This window comes from Epinephelus lanceolatus, chromosome 20, assembly GCF_041903045.1.
Source record: "Epinephelus lanceolatus isolate andai-2023 chromosome 20, ASM4190304v1, whole genome shotgun sequence".
Taxonomy (NCBI): Eukaryota; Metazoa; Chordata; class Actinopteri; order Perciformes; family Serranidae; genus Epinephelus; species Epinephelus lanceolatus.
This window is the reverse complement of record NC_135753.1, coordinates 30321134-30340829: the sequence shown is the minus strand read 5'-3', so window position 1 is coordinate 30340829 and position 19696 is coordinate 30321134. Positions and strand designations below refer to the sequence as shown.

The 19696-nt window shown below is 43.3% G+C and overlaps 2 protein-coding genes across 3 annotated transcripts in view; one reads left to right on the top strand and one right to left on the bottom strand.

Moving 5' to 3' along the window:
• Window positions 1-19696, bottom strand: part of LOC144458910 (leukocyte elastase inhibitor A-like) — a 256223-nt gene that overhangs the window by 156101 nt on the left and 80426 nt on the right.
• Window positions 7822-19203, top strand: LOC144458903 (leukocyte elastase inhibitor-like). 2 transcript variants are annotated; one of them, XM_078162734.1, is made up of 10 exons: window positions 9978-10083; window positions 10624-10811; window positions 13349-13486; window positions 14326-14466; window positions 15874-15991; window positions 16474-16616; window positions 17733-17810; window positions 18065-18154; window positions 18236-18416; window positions 18645-19203. In XM_078162734.1, the coding sequence occupies exons 2-10, from the start codon at window positions 10629-10631 to the stop codon at window positions 18863-18865; spliced, it is 1293 nt and encodes a 430-aa protein (XP_078018860.1). In that variant the 5' UTR covers window positions 9978-10083; window positions 10624-10628; the 3' UTR covers window positions 18866-19203. The 2 variants fall into 2 exon arrangements, with proteins under 2 accessions (XP_078018859.1, XP_078018860.1); XM_078162733.1 differs by lacking the exons at window positions 9978-10083; window positions 10624-10811 and adding an exon at window positions 7822-8028.

The following is a 19696-nucleotide window of genomic DNA, read 5'->3' as shown; positions in this document are numbered from 1 at the left end:
TCTGGAGGAAATATAATGATAATATATTAAAGTATAATATAATAAACAATAAAAACATCACTTCTGGCATGTTACAATGCCAAGTAAGGTCCTATAGTTGTAGCCTTAGTTGCCAGTTACTTTTTCTTACTCTCATTTTGCTGTTAAAAATCACTAATTTGTCTCTTTCTACCATAGATTTTAATCTTTACACTTGTTGAACTGATATCTGGCAGAGCAATGGAATCCTATCTATATACTGCCCTCTAGTGGTGACACTGTGTTACTACACCTCTGTGCTTGTGTCGTCATTGTTAAAGTCAATGAAGTTAAAGTTAAATAGGGACACTTCCGGTAAGTATTTTCAAAATAAAAATAATAGCATCAGATGTTGCGGATTATGGCCACTGGAGGGCAGTATTTACATGTGCTTGTATTACATCGGATAATTAAACGCTTTGTGTAACCATAAGCTCTACCAAGCTTCAAGGCAAGCATAATAGTATATAAAAACTATTAAAGGGCCAGTGTGTAAAATGGGTTGAAAACACTGACATCAGTGGTCAAATTCTAGATTGCAGGGCTCACTCGCTCACCCCTCCCGTCGGGTAAATGAGGGTGGCCTCGTAGGGACAAAAAGCCTTGCGCACAAGTTTTTCAGGAGTAGGTGTATCTAGTGATGAGGTGAATATTTATTTAGAAATCTAAACCATGTTACGATATTGTAATGAATCACTCACGAGCAGGAGACCAGAGGAGCATTCGGAAAAAAGGCCAGTTTATTTGAGCACTCCAGAAACTCTGGTAACACTCCAGGGGGTAAAAGACTCCGTCCCAAACTCTGACTCTTCTAGCGCAACACACACACTTCATAACTTTACACACATACTTGTTTACCATTCCGAGTCGGGACCCCCTCCCCTCTCTGCTCCACCAATCTCCAGCCCGCACACTGACTGACAGCGAAGCCTGTAAACAGAGCTCAGCTGTTTATTTAGCCTAGCAATATCTCCGGACTATAGTAGCTGCAATGGACGACTTTGAACGCGATTTTGAAGAGTTTCTTGTAGTGGACACAGACCCAGAGCCATACCTGTTTGAGCCGGAGCATACAGATGAGGAACTCCATGTGTTTGATGCTGAGCGGGCAGAGAAGAGAGGCTGAATGCACAGAATGGGATTCGGTGCTACTGCTACCATCGCTGGGGAGATATATCATCAGGAGGAAAAGCGCCGCAGAGAGTGCATCACAAGGAGTGAAGTTGCGTCTTCTTTTCCTTGCAGATGACGGTTTGGTTTCATTCTCTCCTGTTGCGTGGTAAGTGTGGTCCATTCGCAAACTTTATGACTAAAAAACTTTTCACTACTCTCTATCGACGAACTACTAAAACTCTCTGCTGTTTCCTCCTCCTTCTTCCTTCCTTCCGCTGTCTTCGTTGGTTCATTTATACACGCGAAACGCGTTCTCTGGCTGGCTGGATTGTCCACTCGGTCTGCCTTACATACATGGCGGCGCAAGATGGCGACCTCTCTAAAGCAAGGCCCTTGCTATATATATACAGTACAGGCCAAAAGTTTGGACACACCTTCTCATTCAATGCGTTTTCTTTATTTTCATGACTATTTACATTGTAGATTCTCACTGAAGGCATCAAAACTATGAATGAACACATGTGGAGTTATGTACTTAACAAAAAAAGGTGAAATAACTGAAAACATGTTTTATATTCTAGTTTCTTCAAAATAACCACCCTTTGCTCTGATTACTGTTTTGCACACTCTTGGCATTCTCTCCATGAGCTTCAAGAGGTAGTCACCTGAAATGGTTTTCCAACAGTCTTGAAGGAGTTCCCAGAGGTGTTTAGCACTTGTTGGCCCCTTTGCCTTCACTCTGCGGTCCAGCTCACCCCAAACCATCTCGATTGGGTTCAGGTCCGGTGACTGTGGAGGCCAGGTCATCTGCCGCAGCACTCCATCACTCTCCTTCTTGGTCAAATAGCCCTTACACAGCCTGGAGGTGTGTTTGGGGTCATTGTCCTGTTGAAAAATAAATGATCGTCCAACTAAACGCAAACCGGATGGGATGACATGTCGCTGCAGGATGCTGTGGTAGCCATGCTGGTTCAGTGTGCCTTCAATTTTGAATAAATCCCCAACAGTGTCACCAGCAAAACACCCCCACACCATCACACCTCCTCCTCCATGCTTCACAGTGGGAACCAGGCATGTGGAATCCATCCGTTCACCTTTTCTGCATCTCACAAAGACACGGCGGTTGGAACCAAAGATCTCAAATTTGGACTCATCAGACCAAAGCACAGATTTCCACTGGTCTAATGTCCATTCCTTGTGTTTCTTGGCCCAAACAAATCTCTTCTGCTTGTTGCCTCTCCTTAGCAGTGGTTTCCTAGCAGCTATTTGACCATGAAGGCCTGATTGGCGCAGTCTCCTCTTAACAGTTGTTCTAGAGATGGGTCTGCTGCTAGAACTCTGTGTGGCATTCATCTGGTCTCTGATCTGAGCTGCTGCTAACTTGCGATTTCTGAGGCTGGTGACTCGGATGAACTTATCCTCAGAAGCAGAGGTGACTCTTGGTCTTCCTTTCCTGGGTTGGTCCTCATGTGTGCCAGTTTCGTTGTAGCGCTTGATGGTTTTTGCGACTCCACTTGGGGACACATTTAAAGTTTTTGCAATTTTCCGGACTGACTGACCTTCATTTCTTAAAGTAATGATGGCCACTGGTTTTTCTTTAGTTAGCTGATTGGTTCTTGCCATAATATGAATTTTACCAGTTGTCCAATAGGGCTGTCGGCTGTGTATTAACCTGACTTCAGCACAACACAACTGATGGTCCCAACCCCATTGATAAAGCAAGAAATTCCACTAATTAACCCTGATAAGGCACACCTGTGAAGTGGAAACCATTTCAGGTGACTACCTCTTGAAGCTCATCGAGAGAATGCCAAGAGTGTGCAAAGCAGTAATCAGAGCAAAGGGTGGCTATTTTGAAGAAACCAGAATATAAAACATGTTTTCAGTTATTTCACCTTTTTTTGTTAAGTACATAACTCCACATGTGTTCATTCATAGTTTTGATGCCTTCAGTGAGAATCTACAATGTAAATAGTCGTGAAAATAAAGAAAACGCATTGAATGAGAAGGTGTGTCCAAACTTTTGGCCTGTACTGTAGGTAAGAGCTTTCCCAGTGGAAATTTGGATCAGAGCCCTCCTGTCATCTCTAACACCAGTGTGTATGTTCATTCATCTTCTAACCGCTTCATCCTCTTGAGGGTCGCGGGGGGGCTGGAGCCTATCCCAGCTGACATCGGGCAAGAGGCAGGGTACACCCTGGACAGGTCGCCAGACTATCGCAGGGCTGACACATAGAGACAAACAACCATTCACACTCACATTCACACCTACGGACAATTTAGAGTTATCAATTAACCTAGTCCCCAATCTGCATGTCTTTGGACTGTTGGAGGAAGCTGGAGTGTGTAGTGTAATGTACTGATTTACTGAAGACATATACTGTACCTTTTAGCTGACCTTTAAAAGATATGTGTTGAAGCAATATAATCTGTGCAACTGACAAATTACACACTGGTTTAATATTTCATGTATTCTTATGACACACACACACACTTATTGAGCACTTAAGCATTGTGGTGGAGAAGTACCTAGGACTCACTGTGAATCATTTCTAAAAATAGCATGAGGATGGGTTCAGAAAACACTAGTGGAAAATTAGGGGAATTACAGCTTGTCCTGAGAATGACCCTAGAGGGGGAAAGGACTAAAAAGTGCTGAGTCAGCAGAAATATGACACCATTATGGTGGAGAAAAAGTGACTCAGCAGAGGTGGGATATCGTTACGATCACAGCCAAGTGGGAAGGATTAAGGGAAAGAAATGACTCAGCAGAAATTCTACGATAAAAGAGCGAGCGCAAACAAAGAAATTCCAGCCTTGCTCCGGAGCTTGGCTCATTTGGGTTGTGATGTGTTTGTTGCCTGCGAGCACATTAAACTCAGTTGCATCTGATTCTACGTGTCTCCAGTGATTTTTTGACCTCTGAGTATTTGAGTTTTTGATATCTAATGGAAGACAAAGAAAGTCCGTTTGAGAGGAGAAGAGCGAGGTCGCGAGCTAACTGGCCCGGCTCGGGACCTTGACTTTTTTGCTTCTACAAGTGCCCGGAGAGAACCCACGCTGACATGGGGAGAACATGCAAACTCCGTACAGAAGGGCTCCCACACCCGGGATTGAACCGGCAACCCTCTTGCTGTGAGGCGACAGTGCTAGCCGCCCAACACCAGTGTGTGTCAGTGCTTTTAAAATTACTTGGAAGATGCCTTTTCAGTCAACTGATCATCACCTGGTGGTGAGTTGGATCAGATAGTGGGGGAGGCTGACAGACCTGGTAAGCCCAAACATGAAATGAGGGTGAATTAGGAATGTCTGGCTGAGGACCCTGGCTGTGAGGGTTTTTTTTAGAATTCACTCATTTACCCACCATTTTGTTGTTTTACTTTATCATGGACCAAAGGAAAGTTAGGGTGGAGTGCTTTTGTTACGGTGCCAAAACACTGAATTTCCCATCTGCTGCATAAATCTGATTGTTTTGTTGTTTTAAGCTTCACATTACACTTAATATTCCTAAATCAAAGCTGCAGCAAGGTATCAGAATTAGCAAGCAGTGGGCAGTGGAGCAGTGGGAAATGAAGTATAAAATACTCTGGAACCAAAATCTCAGACTTCCTCACCAGGTGACATCACCAAGTTTAATCATTAATCATTCCCTTTATTTTGGGTTTCCTATCACCTTGAGCAGATAGTCTGGCAGTTTGCTGCACTGCTTTAACTGCATCCGCATCCGCATCTGCATCTGCGACTGCATCGCAGACCGCCCATCTGTTGGCTGTGCCTCCTCCGATGCCGGTTGCTGTTCCTCAGTGAAGCAGAGGACCTGGGGATGTAAATGATAGTTTCTCTTATTAAGATAACTTTGTGTGTGTGTGTGCGCGCGTGTGTGTGTGCAACTGCACTCTCTGGTGACTAACTTGTGTAATAAACCTCTCCACGCCCTCTTGTTGAATCGCAGACACACACACCAAGGCATACATGTGCAGACACGTTGTCTTCACCACAACTAACGCCTAACTCACTCACTCCCAGGGCTAATGCCCTCTTGTACAATGTATTACCACTATTAACAATAAACTGTGAGGCTGTCCCTTGCTTTGGCTCTGTTTGTATTCATGGCCTCATTCATCAGCTTCACATCTGACTGAATAATTGCTCCATCGGCATCCAGTGTGTGCAACCATTGGGTACAAAGCCAAAGAAGGCACAATTCATTCAAACCAGGCTATCGGGTTTAAGGTTTATCCGATAAAATCAAATAATTATGAAATAAATCAAATGATGAAGCAACCGTCTCTGCAACTCCCATTCCTATTTCCCTTTATTATCTCCCAGGTGCAAGGGTGTGTAATACAGAATGATCATGGCTTGTTTGCTTAATCTCAAATTTCTTTTGTAATTTGCAAAGTACGCTGCTTTAACAGCACAGTTTTGTTCTGGGGTCACTCAAATCTGGACAGTGGCTGCAAGTGGTCAAACTTTTTGAGTGCTGGAAGAAGTTTTCACATCCTTTAGTAAAAGTGCAATACAATTTTGTAAAAGGTAAATGAACGGAAGTATTAAAAACAAAATGAGAGTAAGAAAAATTAACTGGCAACTAGAGGGTAACTTTGGGGGTGGCTTGGGAACTGGAGGGTCATCAGTTCAAGTCCCTGTATGAACCAAGTATCGCAGTGGGATTGGTAGCTGGAGAGGTGCCAGTTCACCTCCAGGGCACCGCTGGCACGCCACTGAGCAAGGCAATGAACCCCCAGCTGCTCGGGTATCACTCCAAGGCAGCCCCCTCGCTCCAAAATCTTTCTATCTAATGCATGTATAGGTTCTGTTTGTGCATGTGTGTGTATTTTGGGTCTGTGTGAATAAGACAACAGAGTGAAAAGAAATGTAATATCCCCTCTGGAATTAATTAAGTATATCTTCATCTTCTTCTTCTCCTTAAAGCTACAACAAAATGCAGTGACAAGTATGATATTGGCCTCTCAAATGGAGTAGATGAAGTGGAATAAAGGTTTGAAGTCGGAGAAAATGGAAGTACTCATGTAAAGTACAAGCACCTTAAAATTTTACTTCAGTACAGTAAATGTGCTAAGTTACATTCCACCAACAAAATTCACTCAAGAAAGGATCATATCGCTCACATTTTGGCTTTCATGCTTTCTTTGCTGATCATTTTTGTGATCTACAAATCAGGAATTGAACCATTCCTCCTCCGATTTTCCGAAGCAGAATGGAATAGATCCCTGTCATTTCTGCTGACGCAGGAAGATAGAATGAGTAATCAAAGCATGTGCAGGCACTTTCACCTGCCACACCCAACCAACGCTGCCAGATAGTTACATGTAGGTAAGAGCTTTCCCAGTGGAAATTTGGATCAGAGCCCTGCTGTCATCTCTAACACCAGTGTGTATGTTCATTCATCTTCTAACCGCTTCATCCTCTTGAGGGTCGCGGGGGGGCTGGAGCCTATCCCAGCTGACATCGGGCAAGAGGCAGGGTACACCCTGGACAGGTCGCCAGACTATCGCAGGGCTGACACATAGAGACAAACAACCATTCACACTCACATTCACACCTACGGACAATTTAGAGTTATCAATTAACCTAGTCCCCAATCTGCATGTCTTTGGACTGTGGGAGGAAGCTGGAGTGCCCGGAGAGAACCCACGCTGACATGGGGAGAACATGCAAACTCCGTACAGAAGGGCTCCCACACCCGGGATTGAACCGGCAACCCTCTTGCTGTGAGGCGACAGTGCTAGCCGCCCAACACCAGTGTGTGTCAGTGCTTTTAAAATTACTTGGAAGATGCCTTTTCAGTCAACTGATCATCACCTGGTGGTGAGTTGGATCAGATAGTGGGGGAGGCTGACAGACCTGGTAAGCCCAAACATGAAATGAGGGTGAATTAGGAATGTCTGGCTGAGGACCCTGGCTGTGAGGTCTTCAACTCCTTCCTCTAGAGGCATTTTCTTTACATCACAGGGGATGCTGGGGGACATGGAGTCCAAGTGGGCCATGTTTAAAGCCTCCACTGTGGAGGCTGCTGCCAAAAGTTGTGGTTGGAAGACTATCAGTGCTTCTTGTGGCGGCAACCTAAGAACCTGCTGGTAGACACTGGCAGTGAAGGAAGCCTTTTAGGTCTGGTTGACCCAGGGATCGCCTGAAACAGCAGACGGGTATTGTTTGCCCATAAGGCCAAGCACAAGGGCTGCAGCTGAGGTGGTTGCCAAAGCAAAAACCCAGATGTAGGAGGAATTTGGGGAGGCTATAGAGAAGGACTTTTGCTTGGCCTCATGAAAGTTCTGGGAAATCATTAGACACCTCAGGAGGGAAAGCAGGGCTGCTCTCAGGCTGTGTTCAGCAGGGGAGGACAACTGCTGACACGGACTGGGGTTATTATCAAATGGTAGAAAGAGCATGTAGAGGAACCTGAAGGTAAGGGGATTTGTCTTGACATGTCTGGGAGGTGATAGCATTGTTGGAAGGGACACTCCCAAGTTGTATAAAACATAAGTACGAAACAGTTAAAGGTTTGCAAAAGCTGCTTAAATTCATATTATATGTTATTAAGAGATTGATGCCTACCTATTTAAACTTTTTAAAAGCTAATTGTGTTTCACTCAGTCAGAGAAACATATCTTGTCTTATTTAACTTTTCAGGTAAAATATATGCAACAGTTTATAGTGTGATGAATAATGCTTTGCTCTGTTTCAGACAAAATGGAGACAAGAGCCCCATCCAAGATAACCAAGGCCAACACCACCTTCCTTCTGGCTTTATTCAAAAAGCTGAGCAATGAAGACAAGACCGGGAATATCTTCTTCTCCCCGTTCAGCATCTCTTCAGCCCTGGCTATGGTGATGATGGGGGCCAGGGGCAACACGGCCACACAGATGTCCAAGGTACAGTACACACACACACACACACACACACACACACACACACTGTGGAAGTGAACAGAGTTACAGTTCTCATGGTATCACACCCATTTGGGTGTGTTTATACAAGCATGACATCAAATGTCTTTGAAAGATGGTTGATCTGGTTCATCAAGGCGTTGGAGGCGTGTCAGCCAAAACAGCCTCACAATGTCCAGAGGCTTTAGCGTCTCAGGGAGAAGCTCACCCACATCTGGCGCCCTGCCAGGGATATTCCCCTGAGTCTTCAGACTCTGCCCCCTCCACAGAAGATGTGGTGGTCTGGTTCAGGTTCCTCTACATGCTCTTTCTACCATTTGATAATAACCCCAGTCCGTGTCAGCAGTTGTCCTCCCCTGCTGAACACAGCCTGAGAGCAGCCCTGCTTTCCCTCCTGAGGTGTCTAATGGTTTCCCAGAACTTTCATGAGGCCAAGCAAAAGGGCTGCAGTTGAGGTGGTTGCCAAAGCAAAAACCCAGATTTAGGAGGAATTTGGGGAGGCTATAGAGAAGGACTTTTGCTTGGCCTCATGAAAGTTCTGGGAAACCATTAGACACCTCAGGAGGGAAAGCAGGGCTGCTCTCAGGCTGTGTTCAGCAGGGGAGGACAACTGCTGACACGGACTGGGGTTATTATCAAATGGTAGAAAGAGCATGTAGAGGAACCTGAACCAGACCACCACATTTTCTGTGGAGGGGGCAGAGTCTGAAGACTCAGGGGAATATCCCTGGCAGGGCACCAGATGTGGGTGAGCTTCTCCCTGAGACGCTAAAGCCTCTGGACATTGTGAGGCTGTTTTGGCTGACACGCCTCCAACACCTTGATGAACCAGATCAACCATCTTTCAAAGACATTTGATGTCATGCTTGTATAAACACACCCAAATGGGTGTGATACCATGAGAACTGTAACTCTGTTCACTTCCACAGTGTGTGTGTGTGTGTGTGTGTGTGTGTGTGTGTGTGTGTGTGTGTGTACTGTACCTTGGACATCTGTGTGGCCGTGTTGCCCCCGGCCCCCCCGGTACACCCTGGACAGGTCGCCAGACTATCGCAGGGCTGACACATTGAGGCAAACAACCATTCACGCTCACATTCACACCTACGGACAATTTAGAGTTACCAATTAACCTAGTCCCCAATCTGCATGTCTTTGGACTGTGGGAGGAAGCCGGAGTGCCCGGAGAGAACCCACGCTGACACGGGGAGAACATGCAAACTCCGCACAGAAGGGTTCCCACGCCCGGGATCAAACCGGCAACCCTCTTGCTGTGAGGCGAGAGTGCTAACCACCACACCACCGTGCTGCCCTGTCTTCGTTCAATTATGCAAAAATTTGTATCTGTCCCTCACAATTGCTTCAAGATCCATAGTGATGGAGCTTTTGCAGCCGTAGCACCTAAATGTTGGAATGCTCTGCCTGTTCCCACACGGCCTGCTGGGTCTGTGGTTTCTTTTAAAAGCCAACTAAAGACACACCTGTTTAGACAGGCATTTGGGTAACTTGTATACAGTTAGGGTTAGTTTATTGTATATTACTGATTAGTTTGACTTTATGATCAATGGATACATTGCTGCTTGTTTTTTGTAACTGTCTTGTAAGGTGTCCTTGAGTGCTTTTGAAAGACACCTAGAAATAAAATGCATTATTATTATTATTATTATTATTATTATTATTATTATTATTATATAAACTATTGCAATCTATCAACTAACCAACTGTAGACTACACCTTGTCTTCACCTCAGCATCCATGCATCCATCCATCCATACATACATAAATCCATTCATTATGTTGGGTGTTTGTGTTTGCAGACTCTTGCAAAGCACACCCATTGCACAAGACAAAGCAAAATATGGGTGGGTGTGACTTTCACTGATGGGTGTGATTTCCAGACGCTGTCTCAAGCTGCAGCCTGACTTGCACTTGGGTGTGTCAATAGTGTCAATATAAAATAACAGAGATGTCTCAAACAGAACATATCCTCCTGTAACTGAATCATTCCAGATCACCTGTTCCCTCGAAGAAGAGTCACTGTCAGTAAGTACAGAATGTGCCTTCTTGTCATTTGATTTTAATGATAGGAGTGATGGCAAAATAAAACAGGGGTGAACCAGGCTTTATGCAGCCAGTGTCCTTCTGATTAATGTCTTTTTCATGTGGTTTCCAAAGACAACAGTGGTGGAGTACTGATGAGCAACATCTGTGTGATTTTACTGAGTTTGGTGAGATTTCACATTTGTTTAACAATCTAAATCGATTCAGATTTATCAGTGAGTAAAAAGTTAAGGGAAAAGAAGGTAAGGGGATTTGTCTTGACATGTCTGGGAGGTGATAGCATTGTTGGAAGGGACACTCCCAAGTTGTATAAAACATAAGTACGAAACAGTTAAAGGTTTGCAAAAGCTGCTTAAATTCATATTATATGTTATTAAGAGATTGATGCCTACCTATTTAAACTTTTTAAAAGCTAATTGTGTTTCACTCAGTCAGAGAAACATATCTTGTCTTATTTAACTTTTCAGGTAAAATATATGCAACAGTTTATAGTGTGATGAATAATGCTTTGCTCTGTTTCAGACAAAATGGAGACAAGAGCCCCATCCAAGATAACCAAGGCCAACACCACCTTCCTTCTGGCTTTATTCAAAAAGCTGAGCAATGAAGACAAGACCGGGAATATCTTCTTCTCCCCGTTCAGCATCTCTTCAGCCCTGGCTATGGTGATGATGGGGGCCGGGGGCAACACGGCCAGACAGATATCCAAGGTACAGTACACACACACACACACACACACACACACTGTGGAAGTGAACAGAGTTACAGTTCTCATGGTATCAGACCCATTTGGGTGTGTTTATACAAGCATGACATCAAATGTCTTTGAAAGATAGTTGATCTGGTTCATCAAGGTGTTGGAGGCGTGTCAGCCAAAACAGCCTCACAATGTCCAGAAGCTCACCCACATCTGGTGCCCTGCCAGGGATATTCCCCCGAGTCTTCAGACTCTGCCCCCTCCACAGAAGATGTGGTGGTCTGGTTCAGGTTCCTCTACATGCTCTTTCTACCATTTGATAATAACCCCAGTCCGTGTCAGCAGTTGTCCTCCCCTGCTGAACACAGCCTGAGAGCAGCCCTGCTTTCCCTCCTGAGGTGTCTAATGGTTTCCCAGAACTTTCATGAGGCCAAGCAAAAGTCCTTCTCTATAGCCTCCCCAAAATACAGAAAATGCCTCTAGAGGAAGGAGTTGAAGACCTCACAGCCAGGGTCCTCAGCCAGACATTCCTAATTCACCCTCATTTCATGTTTGGGCTTACCAGGTCTGTCAGCCTCCCCCACTATCTGATCCAACTCACCACCAGGTGATGATCAGTTGACTGAAAAGGCATCTTCCAAGTAATTTTAAAAGCACTGACACACACTGGTGTTGGGCGGCTAGCACTGTCGCCTCACAGCAAGAGGGTTGCCGGTTCAATCCCGGGTGTGGGAGCCCTTCTGTACGGAGTTTGCATGTTCTCCCCATGTCAGCGTGGGTTCTCTCCGGGCACTCCAGCTTCCTCCCACAGTCCAAAGACATGCAGATTGGGGACTAGGTTAATTGATAACTCTAAATTGTCCGTAGGTGTGAATGTGAGTGTGAATGGTTGTTTGTCTCTATGTGTCAGCCCTGCGATAGTCTGGCGACCTGTCCAGGGTGTACCCTGCCTCTTGCCCGATGTCAGCTGGGATAGGCTCCAGCCCCCCCGCGACCCTCAAGAGGATGAAGCGGTTAGAAGATGAATGAACATACACACTGGTGTTAGAGATGACAGGAGGGCTCTGATCCAAATTTCCACTGGGAAAGCTCTTACCTACATGTAACTATCTGGCAGCGTTGGTTGGGTGTGGCAGGTGAAAGTGCCTGCACATGCTTTGATTACTCATTCTATCTTCCTGCGTCAGCAGAAATGACAGGGATCTATTCCATTCTGCTTCGGAAAATCGGAGGAGGAATGGTTCAATTCCTGATTTGTAGATCACAAAAATGATCAGCAAAGAAAGCATGAAAGCCAAAATGTGAGCGATATGATCCTTTCTTGAGTGAATTTTGTTGGTGGAATGTAACTTAGCACATTTACTGTACTGAAGTAAAATTTTAAGGTGCTTGTACTTTACATGAGTACTTCCATTTTCTCCGACTTCAAACCTTTATTCCACTTCATCTACTCCATTTGAGAGGCCAATATCATACTTGTCACTGCATTTTGTTGTAGCTTTAAGGAGAAGAAGAAGATGAAGATATACTTAATTAATTCCAGAGGGGATATTACATTTCTTTTCACTCTGTTGTCTTATTCACACAGACCCAAAATACACACACATGCACAAACAGAACCTATACATGCATTAGATAGAAAGATTTTGGAGCGAGGGGGCTGCCTTGGAGTGATACCCGAGCAGCTGGGGGTTCATTGCCTTGCTCAGTGGCGTGCCAGCGGTGCCCTGGAGGTGAACTGGCACCTCTCCAGCTACCAATCCCACTGCGATACTTGGTTCATACAGGGACTTGAACTGATGACCCTCCAGTTCCCAAGCCACCCCCAAAGTTACCCTCTAGTTGCCAGTTAATTTTTCTTACTCTCATTTTGTTTTTAATACTTCCGTTCATTTACCTTTTACAAAATTGTATTGCACTTTTACTAAAGGATGTGAAAACTTCTTCCAGCACTCAAAAAGTTTGACCACTTGCAGCCACTGTCCAGATTTGAGTGACCCCAGAACAAAACTGTGCTGTTAAAGCAGCGTACTTTGCAAATTACAAAAGAAATTTGAGATTAAGCAAACAAGCCATGATCATTCTGTATTACACACCCTTGCACCTGGGAGATAATAAAGGGAAATAGGAATGGGAGTTGCAGAGATGGTTGCTTCATCATTTGATTTATTTCATAATTATTTGATTTTATCGGATAAACTTTAAACCAGATAGCCTGGTTTGAATGAATTGTGCCTTCTTTGGCTTTGTACCCAATGACAGCCTCACAGTTTATTGTTAATAGTGGTAATACATTGTGGTAAATGTTAACGGTTGACCATTTACAGTTAACAAGAGGGCATTAGCCCTGGGAGTGAGTGAGTTAGGCGTTAGTTGTGGTGAAGACAACGTGTCTGCACATGTATGCCTTGGTGTGTGTGTCTGCGATTCAACAAGAGGGCGTGGAGAGGTTTATTACACAAGTTAGTCACCAGAGAGTGCAGTTGCACACACACACGCACACACACACAAAGTTATCTTAATAAGAGAAACTATCATTTACATCCCCAGGTCCTCTGCTTCACTGAGGAACAGCAACCGGCATCGGAGGAGGCACAGCCAACAGATGGGCAGTCTGCGATGCAGTCGCAGACACAGATGCGAATGCAGTCAAAGCAGTGCAGCAAACAGCCAGACTATCTGCTCAAGGTGATAGGAAACCCAAAATAAAGGGAATGATTAATGATTAAACTTGGTGATGTCACCTGGTGAGGAAGTCTGAGATTTTGGTTCCAGAGTATTTTATACTTCATTTCCCACTGCTCCACTGCCCACTGCTTGCTAATTCTGATACCTTGCTGCAGCTTTGATTTAGGAATATTAAGTGTAATGTGAAGCTTAAAACAACAAAACAATCAGATTTATGCAGCAGATGGGAAATTCAGTGTTTTGGCACCGTAACAAAAGCACTCCACCCTAACTTTTCTTTGGTCCATGATAAAGTAAAACAACAAAATGGTGGGTAAATGAGTGAATTCTAAAAAAAAACTCCCCACAGGTTATTTTATATGAATGTTATAGCTGTTAAAGCTTGTTAAAGTTTGGTCTGGTTTTGCCTTCTTCCACTTTCTTTTCAAAAGGTGCCGAAAGTCTCATAAAGAAAAGTTAAAAGTCATGGGAGGTTTTGCAGAAAGTCATTCTATCTACAGTAAATGATGAGAACAATGTCTCCAAAATCATCCATTTTATGTCACTATCACTGGGCAGCATTTAGCACATACACAATGGCCACTATGGTAGCATTATTCAAAAAGAAAAGACTGACCATGTAATAAAAGTGCAAAAAGTTTAATTTTCTCTCTCCATAATGGTTGCCTCTGAGTGCAGTGTATGCAACGCTGTAGCACGGAGCACCAGCATTACCAATGATTATGGTGTCTATTCTCATCATTTAACAGTCACACAATCCCAATGACCCATATTAATGTTGTCTTTTCTCTGGCTCAGTGTGTCTTTGTAACACTCAGTTCTTCTCTGGCTGTTTGCAGCACCTGAAACCCCAGGATGATGAAGAAAATGTCCACAGCAGGTTTGCCAAGCTGCTGGCTGCCATCAACAAGCCAGATGACGCCTATGCTCTCAGCACTGCTAACAGGCTGTATGGGGAGAAGACCTTTGAGTTTAAAGAGGTATGTGTATGTGAGCCTGTTGTGCTCAGACACCGATGAAGCAAAGCTGTTTTAGTTTTAAGGCCCAGACAAGAGTTTCTAGTATCTTAGTACTGTAGTAACACTTCTTATAGATATATATATATATACATATATATATATATATATATACATTTGAATATTTTGCCAGATATTTAATACTCTATTGTTTTTAAAACTGGGTCCAGTAAGTGACCCTGTCCCTAGGAACCCACTGGCTATTCTGGTTGGTACAGGTTGTGAATGTTAAATTGTTGTTATTGTACTTAGTGTTCCTATAATTTGAAGCATTTTCCGGCACAAGAATTTCCTTTGGGATAAATAAAGTTCCATTGAATTGAATTGACGTACAAAACCAACATCAAAGATCTTGTGGCAATAAGGCTGACTGTTGCGTCGCATCATGTTGCCTGTGCCTCGGCCAGAGTTTCACTGAATACACTGCAAAGACTACAGTCAGCGGCCAACTAGCACGAACGTTGTGAGCCTGCGTGAGAGGAAATAACGCTCCATAGCAGCAGGCAGTGATAGTCTGTTCGTCGTAACAAAAAGGGTGACTGGAAAACTGATAGGACGGATTCGAGAGGCTAGTTAGCCTGTTGGCTCATTAACACAAACAATTATAAACCATTTCTGCCAAAGAGTTCAATAGCGCAAAAAAATAATTGTACCTCATAGAGCATGTTGGTTGACTTTAGCTTTTTACTTTTCTCACTTCATTTCTTTTCCTGCACACTGAGCTGAAGTCAGAGTGACTTCATTCAGCGACAGGCTCTGCCCAAATCTACCACTGCCCGGGTAACAGACGCTTACCAACAGCTCGGCAGCTGACCATCAAAGTAGGCTATAAGAAGAGAGATACTTACTTGTATACAATATAAAGCGTATAGATTTGATAAATGCTAGGTAAACCATCTGTATCTACATAACATATTACTTGACTGAGTTTTTTTAAACTGTTCATATGATTTCATTTCTGGTTATGGTGGTGAAACTGTTGGATTTTTCAGACTTTAGAGTTTCAATTCAGCCTTAAAGTTTGCACAGTATACCTTTTACTTGTGTAAACTCCTGCCATACAGTTGCAGTAAAAAAGTGGCACCTGTGTTGCTCAACCAGCTAACTCTATGATTATGTGATCATTCAACAACCAGAAACCATTAAACCGTAAAATTAAAATGCAAAAGTTGAAGGAACTGAATGCGACTAATGATTGATTGACCAGCCCTGTTCTCTGGGATTAACATATCCATCCTGTGTTCAAAGAACTAAAAACTGTCAACATTCAACTGAAATTCATGCCAATAAAATAGTCGTCTATTTCTTGACATCTCTCGTGTTTGTTAATGGATTAATGTGCGTATTTCATTGTGCTTTTTATGATTCCAGGAGTTCTTAGCAGAAACCCAAAAACACTACCAAGCCGAGCTGGAGCCTGTGGACTTTATAAAAGAGTATGAGGCAGCCAGGGTCCACATCAATGAGTGGGTTGAGGAGCAGACAAAAGGTAGATCTCATATTGACACACTTATCACATAGACTGAAATTGTTGGCCCCCACCCAAGCCTTTTACACCTCAAATTTGACCGAACTTTGGATGAAAACATAACTAGAGCTGCCTGTGTCTCCTTCTTAAAGATGTACTTTGCAAGATTTTCCATAAAAATCAATTTATAGACTCACAATGAAATAATCCCTCTCTGCCTGTATTTCCTTTTTATTTTCTGTGTTCAGGATGTTTTTGGGTGTGTAGCTGCACAGCGTTTGGGTGAGGTCATGGCTTTATAAAAAGGTAGCCACCAGGTGACACTATAAGCAGCAGGCATCCAAGAGACACAGTGCCAAAAAAAACACAAATATAGCGAGGCGAAAGGCCAAACAGAAGTGAATCTGTGGTTGGTGGTAGGGTTGGCTGCCTAGCATGTTTATAAAAAATTACTGACAATCCTGCATAGTACCTTCAGTGATTTGCTCATTACTCTTCACAAGGTAAAATCAAGGACTTGCTGGTAGAGGGCGTGTTGGACGACAGGACCAAGCTGGTACTGGTCAATGCCATCTACTTCAAAGGCTTCTGGAACCAAAAGTTCAACAAGGATGAGACTGTTGATGCTCAGTTTAGAATTAACAAGGTAACCCTGCACAAAAACAGCTCAAGGTGGAGAAACACCTGAGGAACAAAAGCAGCACTCTGCGCACAGTTAACCTGAGCTCTGTAATGCTGTAGCTGGCATGTGCAGGGCACTCTAATCATAGACCATTACAAAGCTGTGTTTATTTTTCTGGACGGGATTTTTAAGCTTGAAAGTGATCTGTCTTTAAGTTTTAAAAAGTTTGTGGTTTGATCTGCCGTAGCTCAGTGAAACCACTGGTGTGCAAACTGCAGCAGACTAGAAAAGATTTTATCCAAGTTCTTCCCCAAATAAGAAATAGTTTGGGAACAATGCCAGCATTCTTGTTGGTCATAGAATTTCAGGGATATCCTTGAATTACATCCTGGAGCTGTGTTGATATGACACCCCATCCCCGCTGCAATTACCCTTTCCAAAACCCACTAACACCCACTAACATCTGGCTTTTGTATTTAATGGGAAAGATTACAATCGGCTTTCTCTCCCACGACAAATGACTCCGCAGAAGTGATGGGTATTTATCAGCTCAGGCTGTTCTCAAGCACCATGCATACATTTTCCTATGAAAAGGAATGCACTGAATATCGCACATATCCCTCGTAATCATGATCCAGTAATCTGTGTATAACCCACGTGCTGGGGAAGGCTGCAATCATGTGACCAATCCGCTGTAGGAAGCAAAGAATAAAGAGGGAGGCAGTTTGGGGAGGTGGATGTGTCAGATAAAACAACTTTGCCCGGAAGACTGGGGTTTGTAACTATATGAAGTTTGAATCATCTTAACGCACATCCTCACCGTGTTTCTTTCCTAAACATAACATAGTCTATTGCCTATTTTTAGCTGGTTTTCTGGGATTTAAAAACAACAACACTGATTTTGATGGAAAACATGGTATTAGCATGTCTTGTGAAAAGTTTTACCAGACTGAAAAATGCAAAGACATCAGGCATTCACTATAGAAATGAAATGTTTTGAGTCTGTCTAGTGATAGAAAACCAGAGATATGCTCATAAACTCAGGTCAGAACTATGATATACAGATCATTATTTTGATGCATGATGTGATGATAACTCACTTTAAAAAAGAATGCTTGTTCTGTTTGCCTCTGTCTTTAGAGTGACACTAAGCCGGTGAAGATGATGAGCCAGAGTAGTGAATTCCTTTTCACCATGGTTCCTGATCCCAGTTTCAAGGTAAAGTCCATGTTTTACATCAGTATGGTTTTGCCCATTCTATTAAATACAGTGGACAGATTGACCATGATACAAAGAACAGTTGGTTTCATTTTGATAATGACTGAAACCATCAGACTTATGGTTTTTACCATAATTTCCATACGTAACTAATAGAGACGGGAGCTTTTTTTCTCCAAATACCAACGTGTTTCTCAGGATGAATAAATCAGATTATTTTAAAATGAAATGAAAACCTCAATGTGTTTGGACAGATCCTAGAGATGCACTATAAAGGAGAAGAGCTCAGCATGCTCATCTTCCTGCCCAATGACATAGAGGACGACACAACAGGCTTGGAGAAGGTAGGACACATATGCACATACAGTGAACAAATGCACCATTATAAACAGACAGACTAATAATCTATACTGTATTCACACTAGCTGGAGGCGCAGCTGACCTATGAGAAATTTGTGGAGTGGACTCGTTCAGACCTGATGCGTAAAACTGATGTTAAAGTGGGTCTACCTCGATTCAAGCTGGAGGAGACCTACAACTTGAAAAAAATATTGTTCAAGATGGGCATAGTGGACGCATTTGATGTCGGAAAGAGTGACTTTTCGGGTGAGACACAAACTGCATTCCTATTTTAGGAGCACAACATACGGGACCAAAAAAAGAAATCCAAACATCATAGAAAACCCACACCCAAACAAAAATGTTGTTAAATGCACTTGAAAATTAAACAAGCACAACGAAAAACAAGAGCCAGTAATGCAAAACACAAGGTAGCCTGCATCTCTCATTTAGTGTGCATGATAAAGCAATGGACTCTCTCTGCTCTGCTAACAGGCCTTTCCACAGCCAACAACCTGGTACTGTCAAAAGTCGTTCACAAGAGTTTCGTGGATGTCAATGAGGAGGGAACTGAGGCTGCTGCTTCCACTGGTGCCATTATAAAACCTCGCTCTCTTCCATCCATGTTCGTCGCAGACCACCCCTTCCTCTTCTTCATCCGACATAACCCGACCAACAGCATTCTCTTTGCTGGCCGATACTGCTCTCCGGAGTAAGCACTGCTGAGTGTGCTGCAGACGTGGATGTCAAACCAAACCATCCCTCCTTCATAAAATCAAGAGACACATTTAAAGAGACATTTTTTTGGTCACTCTGTCTCTTTTTGGTTGTTTTGTGTCTCTTTTTGGTCATTTTGCATTTGTTTGTGTCTCTTTGCAGATGTTTTACATCTCTTTTTGGTTATTTTCTCTCCCTTTATGGTCACTCTGTGCATCTTTAGTCATTTTTATCTCTTTGTGGTTGTTTTGTGCCTCTTTGTACTCAATATGCATCTGTAAGGGGGGTGAAGGGATCAGTGTATTTTGAATAAAAAGGATTCTTTGGATCAAGTGGAGAGCAAACTGGATAACCAATGTGTACAAAAATGTACTGATAAATTACAATAAAACCCAGGCTAAAAACAATTGAAACTTACAAGAAATTAAAATGTCCTAAAAAGAGCAAGTTTAAAACAGTCCTTTAAAATGGCCTAAAATGATATGTAATTTCAAATGTCTTTATTTGGGGGAGCAGATTCATCGGTGCTGGGGAACACTGTCCTTGTGGCAGGACCGCACCAACTTGTCTCTCTGCCACCATACCCTGAGGCCCTCATAAAAAAAAAAAAAAAAAAAAACAGGAGAGAGAGAGAGAGATGAGCTGTAATAACAAATCCAACAAGCCTGGGCCGACTTTGTTTCTTTTCCACAGAACTTTCAATAATGGGCAGTTATGGTACTCACGCTCACGTCATTTTACGATGCTGGAGCACCGCTCTGTCCTGCCCCAGGTTGGCGGCTCCTCCTTGCCCCCTTGTTAGCCTCGCTGCTTTACACAGTTCTTTTGCT

Excerpts from the sequence above, each read along its gene's own strand:
- LOC144458903 (XM_078162733.1), top strand. The coding sequence starts at position 7,822 with ATGCTTTGCTCTGTTTCAGACAAAATGGAGACAAGAGCCCCATCCAAG. Across the intron at positions 17,811-18,064 it reads TTCCTGATCCCAGTTTCAAG|ATCCTAGAGATGCACTATAA; the intron begins GTAAAGTCCATG and ends GTGTTTGGACAG. Across the intron at positions 18,417-18,644 it reads CGGAAAGAGTGACTTTTCGG|GCCTTTCCACAGCCAACAAC; the intron begins GTGAGACACAAA and ends CTCTGCTAACAG.